Raw genomic sequence first — 12683 nt, forward strand, 5'->3', positions numbered from 1 at the left:
AGCTATACCACATGAAGTACAAAATAATATCAAAGTAAACTTCAAGGAAGAAAGCAGGAAAGACAAATATTAGTTCACAATATATATCCATCTACCTAATTTTAGAAATGCTAATGTGTATATTGGCCCAACTAAAATGGTAATGTGAGAAAGTAGCAAAAAATCCTGAACATTAGGAAATTTAAACACTTGGTTCTAAATGAAAATTAGAAATTATACACTATTTAGGTAACAATGTCAAAACTCTGGAAGACCAAAGGAATTGTCATTTAGTCAAAATAGTATCAAATGCTTTTATTATTGCAAAAGAAATAGTTTTTTAGATGAGTAAACTGGTAAATTTTTTTTAACTGTTAATTTTCAACTCAGGAAAATAAAACTTGAATTAATAGAGATGAAACCAGAAATTGTAGAATTAGAAATAGAATTGATGAGTAAAAATCTTAACTATAAAAGATAAATAGTCCATTCCAAGTCTAATTAAGAAAATAGTAAATAACTATAGATTCATAGTCCTTTATCAAAAACCCATGTGGTAAGATAGGTTTGAGAATTCAGGATTTTTCATATTTTAGAAAAGTAATACGGTACACATACCGTATCTTAGATGACACCTCCAGCAAATCTGAAGCAAAACCTGGTAGTCAGACTTTCTTGCTACATCATGTTAATGAGTTCATAAGAGAAAAGTACCTATCTACTCAGTGGTTGACTTAATAGAGGTTTAAAAAAAGTATTTGAGGGGTGCTTGGGTGGCTTCAGTTAAGCATGACCTTCCGCTCAGGTCATGATCTCAGGGTCCTGAGATCAAGCCTTGCATGGGGCTCCATGCTTGGTAGGGAGTCTGTTTCTCCCTCTCCCTTTACCTCCCCTTCCATTCATGCACGCATGAGCACTCGCACAAATAAATACTTTAAAAAAATAAAATTTAATACTTATTACCAATAAAGTACTTAGGAAATGGAGTAGAAAAACACTTCTTGACGTGTTGAAAAGTATCATCTAAAAATAATAGTTCGTGTGCCTGGCTGGCTGAATTGATGGAGCATGCAACTCTTGATCTCGGGGTTCTGAGTTTGAGCCCCATTTGGATATAGAGATTACTTAAAAATAAACTCTTAAAAATATAAATAACAAAAATAATAAATGCTGTACTAAAAACAGGTCATAGTGCAGTGTTCAAAATGCTGAGGTGGTAAGTACATAAATGCATGCGCATCTAGATATGCTAATGGAATTGTGATACACTTGGGTTTGTATTTTGTATGTCTTACATTTCTAGGAGCAGTTCATTTTTTGTATATTTATAAAAATATTGTTTCCAGTGGATTAGGAGAAAGAACTCAAAACCAGTTCTTCACTGCAGATAGTTTAAGGTGCATTGAATTAGGGAATTTCTGTAAAGTTAAGACAAGACCAAGCACTATCACCACAAATGCAGTAAATAAAAAATAAGCAAGATATGTAATATAAGAGAAAAAAAATGAAGTGTAAATATCATAAAGAATTTAATTGGAAAAAATCCTATTCACTGTAAAAGTGAAAATTACGAAGAACTTAAGAATATGTAGTTGGTAGGACCTTTAAGAACAATGTAACAGATTTTTACTGAAGGATAGTATCAAGTCTGAAAGAGTCTGAGATTTTACCATACTTACAGTCTAACAATTTAGCCTGCTTGCAGAAGACACAAGACTTCTGAGTGAGAAACAAAGGATGTTATTACTCATGGGATAGCAGGCAGCATCAGCTTCATGTTTGTATTGGTTCCCATGTGTCCCTAAATCTTTTGGGGACGATACAGAGCAGATCCATGTGGATACTGAGGGCACAGTGAATTTGTATTATACTTGAGGTACGTTGAGTTTAAGAAACCCTCAGTCTTATAAGGGGGCTGCTGGCAAACCTGCCACCCTCCCTATCTTTACTGTACTCATTTGGAAAAAATCTCCCTATCCTGGAGGAAAATACCACTACTTTCCAAGGTTGTTTGCTATTCAGACATCCTTGAGAAGATGTTTAAATAAGACTTGGAGAACTACAAGATATTCATGGAGAATTGTCTCAACAGATAGATGATTTGATGAAATGTAGAGCCATACTCGGTTTCTGGGTGGGAGGTTCCATTATCATAAGATGTCAGTTACTTTCTTGTAAGGAAGGCCGTTTTCCCTAAGTAAATTGTATATATTTACCATTATATGATAAAATAGAAAAGTTAATTGGGGGCGCCTGGGTCACTCAGTCAATTAAGCATCTGTCTTTGGCTCAGGTCATGATCCTGGAGTCCTGGGATTGAGCCTCAAGTCAGGCTCCCTGCTCCTCCCTCTCCCTCTGCCCCTCCCCTGCTCCTCCTCTTTCTCTCACTCAAATAAATAAATAAAATCTTGTAAAAAAACGAAAGAAAAGTTAATTAGGAAAAATAATTGCTGAAAAATAGCCAAGGAGAATTTTAAAAAGTTACGAAGTAGTAGTTGGTCCACATATTAATAACGAATTTTAATTATTGTAAGGTTACAGGAACTATATTTACATGATACTGTCTCCAAAATGAAATTATGAAAATAATGCAGAGTAGGTTTTGGACAGGAAAGGCCATTTTATGGAGGATATCACAGGCAGAAACTAGATTTGATTACACAAATAAAAAGTTCCTTTTTGGGCAGTAAGCATTTACAAAGTGAAAAAAGGAAAAGGACAACAAAAATTATTTGCAACTTGTATGACAAAGAGTGAAGTGAATAGCACTGAGATGTTAAATTCTTAGAAATTAATGAGATCAATGAATACCCAGATAGAATAATAGAGAAAATGTAAATTAAAATAGGTTGCCATAACAAAAAACTAAGGTAATATTGGTAAAGATGTAAAAACACTTGATGTAATTCCTAGAATTGGAGAGGACGTGAGGAAATTGTCAAATATATAGGGCAGGTGCGCATATGGAACTGCAGCCTTTCAGTAATGCACTATGGTGCTTTTTTAAATGTTGATGCCAGGACGCCTGGGTGGCTCAGTTGGTTAAGGGGCTGCCTTCGGCTCAGGACATGATCCCAGGGTTCTGCGATCCACGACGACCTGCCCCCCCTCCTGCATTGGACTCCCTGCTCAGCAGGGAGTCTGCTTCTCCCTCTCCCTCTGCCCCTCCTCCCGCTTGTCCTTAAGCATCCTCTCTCTCTCTCTCTCTCTCTCTCTCTCTCTCTCTAGCGTGTTCTCTCTCAAATCTTTTTTAAAAAAAAGTAGATGTACATAAAATATTTTACATCTTGGAACGTGACATTCTGTCTGGAAATCTCTCCTCCCCGTACTCTTTTGTTCTCACTTGTTCCATCTCTTTTCACTTATGAGTGTGGCTTTGCCAGTTAACTTTATTTAAACAGATCTCTCACAGTCCCTATTTGTCTTTTGTGCTTCATTTTTTTCTATAGTATTGTGTCGTACTTGACATATTATATGTTTATTCATTGTTTGGCTCTGTAAGAATTAGAGTATAGGTATTTGAATAGCTCTAAGTACAGAACATCTGTTTCTTTTGTTCATTTTATCCTCAGTACCCAGAACAGTGTCTACTTTATGGAGGGTTCTTAACAGATATGATACTTCTTGAATGTGGAATGTATTTATAAAGCTACTAAGTGGGAAAAAATTATACACCATAAACCAATCCCACTTTTTGTGGAAAAACTGTATTTGTTTACACATATAAAATCTCCAGGTGGAGAATTACAAGTAATTTTTACTACCTTTTCTGCCTCAAGTAAGAATATTATAGTTTCTAAATTTTGAAAACAAAGATGTTAATATTATGGGGTTAGGAGGTGGTGACACATGGACCTCCTTTAAGTATAAAAAAATTTACTACTCCCTGTGAGGGTGAAATTACTGATCCTGCCTTGACTTTGCCTCTTGCAGGTAGCACCTCCTCCCCCCCCAATTACTGATACACCTGACACCACAGCAACTACGGGTGGAGGTTTACCAACAACCATGGGAGGGCCTCTTCCTCCACATTTGGCTCTAAAGGCAGGTAAGGGACTTGAATGTGTATGTATGACACGATAAGATACACATGATCCTTCTTGGTCTTCATCTCTTTCTCATTTGGATAAAAAGATAACTACAGTGAACTCATAATGTTGAGACAACCCAGGTCCTTCCTAAATTTACAAATACCACCGGTGATTTCTCTTACGAAGTATGATACAGCTTAATTCCTTACTTTCATTAGCTTTTACTAATTTTTATTTCTGGATAAATTTTGCACAGGCTAGATCGTTTGATTAAAGGGTCTTATTTATTGCCCTTTCTTGTTTCTAACTTATTCCTTCCAAATATATTGTAGACTTATACCTTGTGCATCCAAGGTGTTATTGAATTCTGTATATTATCAAAGCTTTTATTGGTCTTGCCCCAGTATAGGACAGATTAACTAGGATCTTGGTCAAGTTACTTAAGTCTTAGATCCAGTAATTATGAAATGAGAATAACAGTAGTATTTATTTCATGAGATTGTTGTGAGGAATAAATTTTTCTAAAAGCATGTCATGGACTTAGTAGAGTTAATAATCAGGCAGTATTAGGTATCTTTAGTTAGTCTGCTTTCTTACCAAGATTTAACACTTAATTATACCTTTTTAGCTTCTTATCCCCATCACTAGTGCTAACAGGTTTCTCTCAAGGTCATATTTAGCAAAGAAGCAGTTTGAACAAATTTAATCAGTTACCAAGTTTAACCAACTTGAAAATGTATGCTAGATTGTCAGTCACTTATGATCATTGCTAGTAGCTCCCTCCATACATACCAGCCTGGCGGTTATCAGTTTAGACCTATATTTCAAACATGAAACAGTTTTCAAGTAAGTCATGAAGATTTGGGGCACATTTCCAAATAATTGAGAAACTTTGGCTTTCTATAGAAGTTACAGAATGCCAAAATCTAAAAATATTCTTTAAAATATTTAGGATCTGGGCGCCTGGGTGGCTCAGTTGGTTAAGCGACTGCCTTCGGCTCAGGTCATGATCCTGGAGTCCCGGGATCGAGTCCCGCATCGGGCTCCCTGCTCAGCAGGGTGTCTGCTTCTCCCTCTGACCTTCCTCTCTCTCATGCTCTCTACCATTCTCTCTCTCTCTCTCAATAAATAAATAAAATCTTTAAAAATAAATAAATAAAATAAAATATTTAGGATCTTCTTAAATATTTCATTTTCTTTTCTTATAGAAAATAATTCTGGAATTGGGGCCTCTGGCTATGGTCCTCCTGGGCCCACCTGGGATCGAGGAGCCAACTTGAAGGATTATTATTCAAGAAAGGAAGAACAAGAAGTACAAGCGGTAAGGCTATCCTATCACCCTTTGTCACATACCCAGGGTTGTCACTTAGTACTTGGTTCACTGCAAGACTTAAGATATTCACAACTTAATAATTTGGTAATTCTTTTAAGTCATTGTTTGAGGCTACTTGTTCACGCAAGACAGCATAAACCTAAGCTACCCATTAAATCTGGTCACTAGAATTGCATATGAAACAAAAGAGTATTTTTTTGGTGGTGGAATGTATCCTCATCTGTTTTACAGGAAATGTAATTACCTTAGTAAACCTCATTTCGTGAGCACTCAAAAATGTCTTCATAAAAAAGCTTATTTTTCCACTTAATATGTTTAAAGTGTTAAAGCCAACACAAAATTTGTCAAAGTTTCTTAGGAATAATTTAAATACACAATACGTTAACTAATAGCTTGTTTATACAGTAGGATCACCAGATGTAGCAAAAACTATTTCTGGCTCACTTTTGTCTAGGAATAGAAGCATTAAAAACAGTTTTTGCATTATAAAGGGTGGTACAAAGAAGATATTGTTAGAAATTTCTGTACCTTAGATATGCATAACTAAATTAAAATTAATGCAACCAAATTTAATTATCATTGATTCAACAGACTTTAGAGTCAGAAGAAGTGGATTTAAATGCTGGGCTTCATGGAAACTGGACATTGGAAAATGCTAAGGCTCGTCTGAACCAGTATTTCCAAAAGGAAAAGATTCAAGGGGAATATAAGTACACCCAAGTGGGTCCTGATCACAACAGGTTTGCTTGTTTCAGTCTTTTCCTTCTATAGTCAGTTAGGGTTGTTTTATATAGTCATCGTTCTATTTTTGTATGTGTTACCTGATTCAGTTTGTGGATTAGCAATGAATTGTGAAAAGAAGATACTTTGCATAAGAAAAATTATCATTGATTTGTAATTAGTAGTTTACCATGGTTTTTATTTAGGAGGAGGATTTTAGAAGTTCTGCAAAAATCTCCTGTTTGTGTTGCTAGACTTAGGAGGTTCTCATTTGTATCTGAGAGGCAAAAATCATGCCACAAGTGGTGGTTTGTCCCTGATTTAAAAAGCAGCCTGAGGTGGTGAGTTTATTCACTGTGGTATTGTTAAAGGTAGTTAAAGGATTATTTCTTTAATGGGTCAAGTTAGACACTTAAGTTCCAAAGTCTCAGGTAGACTGCATTGCATCTAGATCCAAATTTTCCTTTCGCTTTGAAAGTTGCCAGCTCTTAAGAGTCCTGTTGAAGTGTTTAAGGGCTTACTGTAAAGCTGAAGGATAGCTTCAGTCTTTGTATGTGAGTTAAAATAGCTTACTTTTATTCTGTTAAATATATAAAACTGAACATAAAGGGAGGTCGTTGTAACAGTTGACAGTATGTTTCTCAGCCTGCTTGCTATTCTTCCTGAGAGCATTCCAGGGTGTAGTAATTATTACTCCCAGGAAGGCTCATATGGATTAGACACTTTCTGGGGGCACTGTATTTTTATTGGAAGAGAAAGAAGGCTATAGTGGAAACCTTCTGGATGATTTAATTTGCTGTCCTTTATATGAAATAAATTATTCAAAATACATAAAAAGTATTTTCCTTGAAAATCAGAGTGTTCTCTCTTCGATGCATCTAGTAATCCTAAAATAATTATTACTAAAACTTTGATGCTGTGGTCAAAATGTTCAGAGCATGGATCACCCTGCTTCCTGTTTGTTCAATCCTGAATTCTCAAATACTTAATTTGACATCAGATTTTTTAAAACCCTCAGAGGTTATAAAGGAAGGATCCGTTTGTTGATTTTTCTTTAATATTTTGTCCTTCTGAACTGATTGAGCTTATTAGTAGCCCTTGGTGACTTTGAGAACAAATAAATGTGTCTGAATCTTGTTGTAAACATGTTTTGATACCAATATCTTATCATTGACTCCTGATAGAAAAAGAATTGAAGAATTCAGGATATGACAATGAGGGAAGGCAAAGACAATTGGGGGAGCTAAGACAGCATCTCCTTGTATGTCCTTTATTTAAAGGCATAACAGACAGCAACACCAGAGGTCTGTGTTCATACACACATGTGCTGCTGCTTAGGCTGAACTAAGCAATCACATGGAAAACTATTGTAAACTGATTTCTGGTGTCGCTGTTCCCCCTAGGTGGAGGAGAATGAGATTGAGTGCTGACTTTAAGCCTGGCTGAGAAACATACTGGCATCGGTGTCATTAATGAAAGGGTGGATGTTGTTCCCTTGAAAGCCAGTGGCCTTTGACCCCTGAAGCCGCTGTGCCTGAAGGTCAGTTCACAAGAGGTATAGGAAGGAGTCTAACATTTTTTTCTTAAGCCTTACCTACCTTTTATTCACAGCACAAAGTCAAGGCTAGAATGTACCTGAGCAGTGGAAGGATCAGAAAGCATATAGTTTTCAAAGGACAGTTTTTGCTTTATTGAAACTAAATTCATCCCCTAGAATCTGCTAGCAATTTGAGCTCTAATTTCCAAAAATATTTTGTTCCCTGGTTTAAATAAGTGTGGTATAAATAAGCTAAGTTTTTTGTTATCAAGGGCTGCTTCCAACTGCAGGCAGATACCAGACCCCTGCCTCAGGAGCCACAGATACATGCATAGTGTTTGTATGTTCATGTGTATGTGTGCATGCATGCATATATTTAGCTTATCTTAACAGATAAGTCATTAGTGGGTGGCCCATGCAAAGCAATCTTAAAATAATCACAACTATAATTTAAAGAATTTGGGGACTGTGTTATTTCTTGGCCCCAGGCTAAATGGAAAATTCTTTTTCATTGAATGTGTTCTAGCTATTGAGACTGCAACCTTTGGAGTAAGTAAACACAGAATCTAAAACCTTAACTTTTTTTTTTCGTGAACAGTTGGCTTGTCAGCTTTGATTATAGTTGTCTTGTGCCATATTGTACATTATTTGAAGTTTACATATACTTGATTCATTCTAGGATTGAACAGAAATAAGTGTTTACAGTGGTTTTTTGCTGTGCCTTGCCTAAGCAGTTGGAAAGCCTGCCTGATTTGGGAATCCTGGATTTAGTAATTTCTAACAGTGAAATTCCTAACCTTGTTTGTATATGTTGTTACAGGAGCTTTATTGCAGAAATGACCATTTATATCAAGCAGCTGGGCAGAAGTAAGTGTTACTGCTTCTCTGATAACTCTGAGTCTTATATAGTAGAGTAATACATTAAAGTCTTCAGCCACATATATAATCTTTATTAATTGAAAGGTAGCATCCTGGGGTATTTTAGAATATTAGTAATTATATGAATTAGAGGGCCCAGTTTCCCAGTTTGCAGGTGGAAAAAAAAAATCGTGCTAGTATTTATTTCAAAGGGTAAGAGATGGTAGGTGGCCTACTTAGGAATCTGCCAGCCAGACAGCTCTAAAACATTTTTTTTAATCTCTGTACATAAATTTGTTCAGGTAGTTAGGTAAAATTTAGAAAGTAGAGTAAATGTAGAGTAGATGATAGCATTTGAAGCTCCAAGGTGGATGTGTAGCATTTAAGAGTCAAGGTGTAAAAGTTACCCTGAGGAAACAGGAATGGATTTGGGGGGTATTCATAAAGGAAGTGAAAAGGCAAAGATACAATCCTGTATTCTCTATTCTTAATAAGTTTACAACAGGCAGTGTGTTATGCTTGAAAGTAAGGAACTAGTTTACTGGTTTTGTTACTGACATTGCTGGGACCCCGTTAACTTACCTGCAAATTGAGAGAAATGGCCTAAGATTCTTTTCAGCTTGAGAATTCTGCAACTAACACTAAGGATTTAAATTTATAGTGTATAAAAGACTTTCCTCATAAAATCAAACCTTCAAATAAATCATCAAGAGATGGTGTTGAATTTTTTTATCCTAGACTTTAAAAATAAGACTTTGAGTAGATGGGATGTTAAGAGGATAAAGGCAGTCCACCTTGTGCTGTTGATCTTTCAGAATTAATTTGACTAAATTGGCTAGTAGGCCTAAAAATATCTGTGCCCCTTCCTTACCTTATGTCATCTCCTAAAGCTGAATGATACTGGAGGAGAAGACAGTTTGTATTAGCATTTTCTTTAAGAATTTGAGTAGTTGCTGGCTTCATTCTGGTGCCGGGATCAGCAAATTATAGGCCTCTGGCCAAATACAGCCCATTACCTGTTTTATAAACAAAATTTTATTAGAACACAGCTACACATGTTTGTGTCAGGGGCTAGCAAACTTTGATAAAAGGCTAGATCGTAAATATTTTAAGCTTTGCAGGTCACATATATCACCCATTGTTATTTTTGTCTTATTTTTACAGCCCTTTAAAAACATAAGCCATTTTTAGTTCCTGGGCCCATAGTTTGTAAAACCCTAGTTTATGTGTTGTCTATGGGTGCTTTCACGCTAGGCAGAGTTGAGTGGCTGTGATAGACACTATGTGGAGCCTGCCAAGCCTAAACTGTTCATTATCTTATTTTTTATAGAAGATTGCCAACTCCTGGTCTAAGTAACCACTTTGGACCCATTTTCATTTCTTGCCTTGTTTCGCTTTTCAAAAATTAAACTACGTTTTCTTTGTTTTAACACCAGATGATATTAATAATGACAGCTTGGTTGAAATAGGTTTTCTGCTTTTATAATGATTTGTCTGTGTCTTAGTATCTGCCTGTAATCGAGATGGTTATTTAGTTGGTATGCTATTAACGGAATTGCTTTTGGTTAGCAGTTAACATGAAAAAGAACTCAGAGTCTGTAACATACTCTGTGTTTTAGGGGACTTTTGTACCTAAGCCCCTAGTTGCCTATGATGAGATGTTTCTTTACTAGGATGATTTATCCTTCTGTCTTTAGTAATCCTGAACTTAAATTATAGGGATTTTCGCACGTGAACATGGATCAAATAAAAAACTGGCAGCACAGTCCTGTGCCCTGTCACTTGTCAGACAACTCTACCATCTTGGAGTAATTGAAGCTTACTCTGGACTTACAAAGAAGAAAGAAGGAGAGACAGTGAGTCTTTAGACTTAGTAGCCCAGAGGGAATGATTCAATTTAGTTTTTGATTTGGCTAAAGAAGTTTAATTCATAGTTCTTGGAATCTTAACCTTAAGAAATGGAAATGGCCCGACTAATCATCTGTCTGGCATGATACTGTGTTTGGGGGGACAATGAGTAAATAATCAGTCAGTTTTACATGACGAGGAACTCACTCATTGGCTTCAGGAATATTGTAGACCTAGTGCTGACTGCATGCTCTTTACCCTGCTATAGTAGATTTGAGTAGTGTTCATGTGTATGTTACATAATTTTCATGGCTATCCTTTTTCTGTAGGTGGAGCCTTACAAAGTTAACCTCTCACAAGATTTAGAACATCAGCTGCAAAACATCATTCAGGAGCTAAATCTTGAGATCGTGCCCCCAGTAAGCATACAGTTAATTTAGTACACCTTTGTGTTGAAAATTTCTAGTCCGGCCAGCAACTGGTATTGTTTATTGTTTTTCTTATTTTTTAATAGCCTGATGATCCTTTTATGCCTGTCGTACTAAACCTTGGCAAATTGGCTCACTTTGAGCCATCCCAGCGACAAAACCAAATGGGCGTGGTTCCTTGGTCACCTCCACAATCCAATTGGAATCCTTGGACTAGTAGCAACATTGATGAGGGGCCCCTGGCTTATGTGAGTGCAACATTGTTTTTGAGCTGAGACTCTTGTGTTTTATTTTTGAATATATTTCATTAAAAAGCCCAGATTTTAAAAAAATGTTTTCAATTTGAGGCTAAGTTATGTGCTTTTGTTTGACTGTTGCCTTCTCATTTTACAGGCTACTCCAGAACAAATAAGTATGGACCTCAAGAATGAGTTAATGTACCAGCTGGAACAGGATCACGATTTGCCAGCAGTAAGTCAGTGAAGTATTTAGACATATGGTGCCCAGAGCTTTATAACTTTCTAGGTATGGGCAAAAGAACAGTGAATAATATATTTTGCTCTTTCTAGGGAGGTGGATCCAAAGGTATTTACCAAACCTCTAATTGTGTAGTTACCTCTGAGGATAAGTTTTTTTAGTTAATGTAAATGGAGAAATTTGGGTAATAACTTTTTTGTTTTGGCATTCTTCATTATTTTTTGAGTAAAACAACATTAAAATGTTGTAAGAAGGGGAATGTATATGGAATGTTCAAGGAGAAAGGAGGAAAACAAGAGGGTAGACAAGGCCACAAGATAGAATCTTCAGAAATTCAGGGAAGAGAGGCAGTTCTGTTAGAGATTTAAATATGTGCATTGTTTTATTTTGAGTATGAAGCCACTGAAAAGGAATGTTTTTGTAGAGATGGGAAATTTTTTTAGGATTAAGAGAGTTGCTTCTAATGTATATGTTGTAAAACTTTGACTGCCATGGAGCTTTTCTAAAACAGATCTTAGGGGTACCTGGGTGGCTCACCTGGTACGCCACCTGACTCTTGGTTTCAGTTTGGGTCATGATCTCAGGGTGGTGAGATTGAGCCCTGTGTCAGGCTCTGTGCTCAGTGTGGAATCTACTTAAGATTCTCTCCCTCTGCCCCTCCCTTCATCTCTCTCTCAAAACAAACAAAAAAAAGATCTTACAGGAGAGAGAGTTGCTGCCTGTGAAGAAATTTGAAAGTGAAATCCTGGAAGCAATTAGTCAAAATTCAGTTGTCATTATCCGAGGCGCTACTGGGTGTGGTAAAACCACACAAGTTCCACAGTTTATTCTAGATGACTTCATCCAAAATGATCGAGCAGCGGAGTGTAATATTGTAGTAACTCAGGTAAGTAGTAAACCAGCTTACAAGGTATGTGTCTGGTGTTGATAGAGTTTGAGAGGTGGAAACACCTAGAGGCCAGGCTATTTCTAATTCTTTTATTAACTCCCCTCAGTAGCCACATTAGGCTCTTTAAAATTAAAAAAAGAAGAATTTAAGTCTTGTTCTAATCTTCAGTGATAAGCTGAACTGAACCATGCGAGCGATTCTTTTTGTCTGGGCTAGAGGGACTCTTTGGGCTTAGAATCAGACGAGACTAAGGATACTTTCTCCCCAAGTTCACATGCAAGTCTTGCTCCTCTTCATCTTACCTTAACACTCAGAGCAAGAGTAGGCAAGCTAACAAAACGGTTAATGGTTGACTCTTAACTGAATGCCTAAAGTATGCCAGGTTCTGTTTTAAACATTTGGTATTTTTTAGGCTTATGTAAAGTTTATTATGACTCTGAGATGTACATATTATTTTATTTAGTATTTCTCCTTCAATAAATTAAGGCACAAAGAGTTAAATAAATTGCCCAAGTTATTAACACAGGAACTAGTGAAACTGGGATTGAAAACCAAGCAATTTGCCTTTGGGCTTCTTCCTTTT

At 36.4% G+C, this 12683-nt stretch overlaps 1 protein-coding gene across 2 annotated transcripts in view; it reads left to right on the top strand.

Annotated features, from left to right (window-relative positions):
• The window catches only part of DHX9 (DExH-box helicase 9), a 56850-nt gene that overhangs the window by 19756 nt on the left and 24411 nt on the right, over positions 1–12683 (top strand). Inside the window, exons 4-12 of one of the 2 annotated variants that reach the window (XM_028121519.2) lie at positions 3913–4027; positions 5219–5331; positions 5935–6083; positions 8421–8467; positions 10178–10314; positions 10636–10725; positions 10821–10982; positions 11128–11205; positions 11906–12097. In XM_028121519.2, the coding sequence (XP_027977320.1) occupies positions 3913–4027; positions 5219–5331; positions 5935–6083; positions 8421–8467; positions 10178–10314; positions 10636–10725; positions 10821–10982; positions 11128–11205; positions 11906–12097 (1083 nt within the window). Of the gene's footprint in view, positions 1–3912; positions 4028–5218; positions 5332–5934; positions 6084–7512; positions 7604–8420; positions 8468–10177; positions 10315–10635; positions 10726–10820; positions 10983–11127; positions 11206–11905; positions 12098–12683 lie in introns of those variants that run through there. The other variant, XM_028121520.2, reaches the window with a different exon arrangement.

Source organism: Eumetopias jubatus, unplaced genomic scaffold (assembly GCF_037043125.1).
Source record: "Eumetopias jubatus isolate StellerSeaLion01/CBP00866 unplaced genomic scaffold, mEumJub1_p1.0 scaffold_12, whole genome shotgun sequence".
Classification (NCBI taxonomy): domain Eukaryota; kingdom Metazoa; phylum Chordata; class Mammalia; order Carnivora; family Otariidae; genus Eumetopias; species Eumetopias jubatus.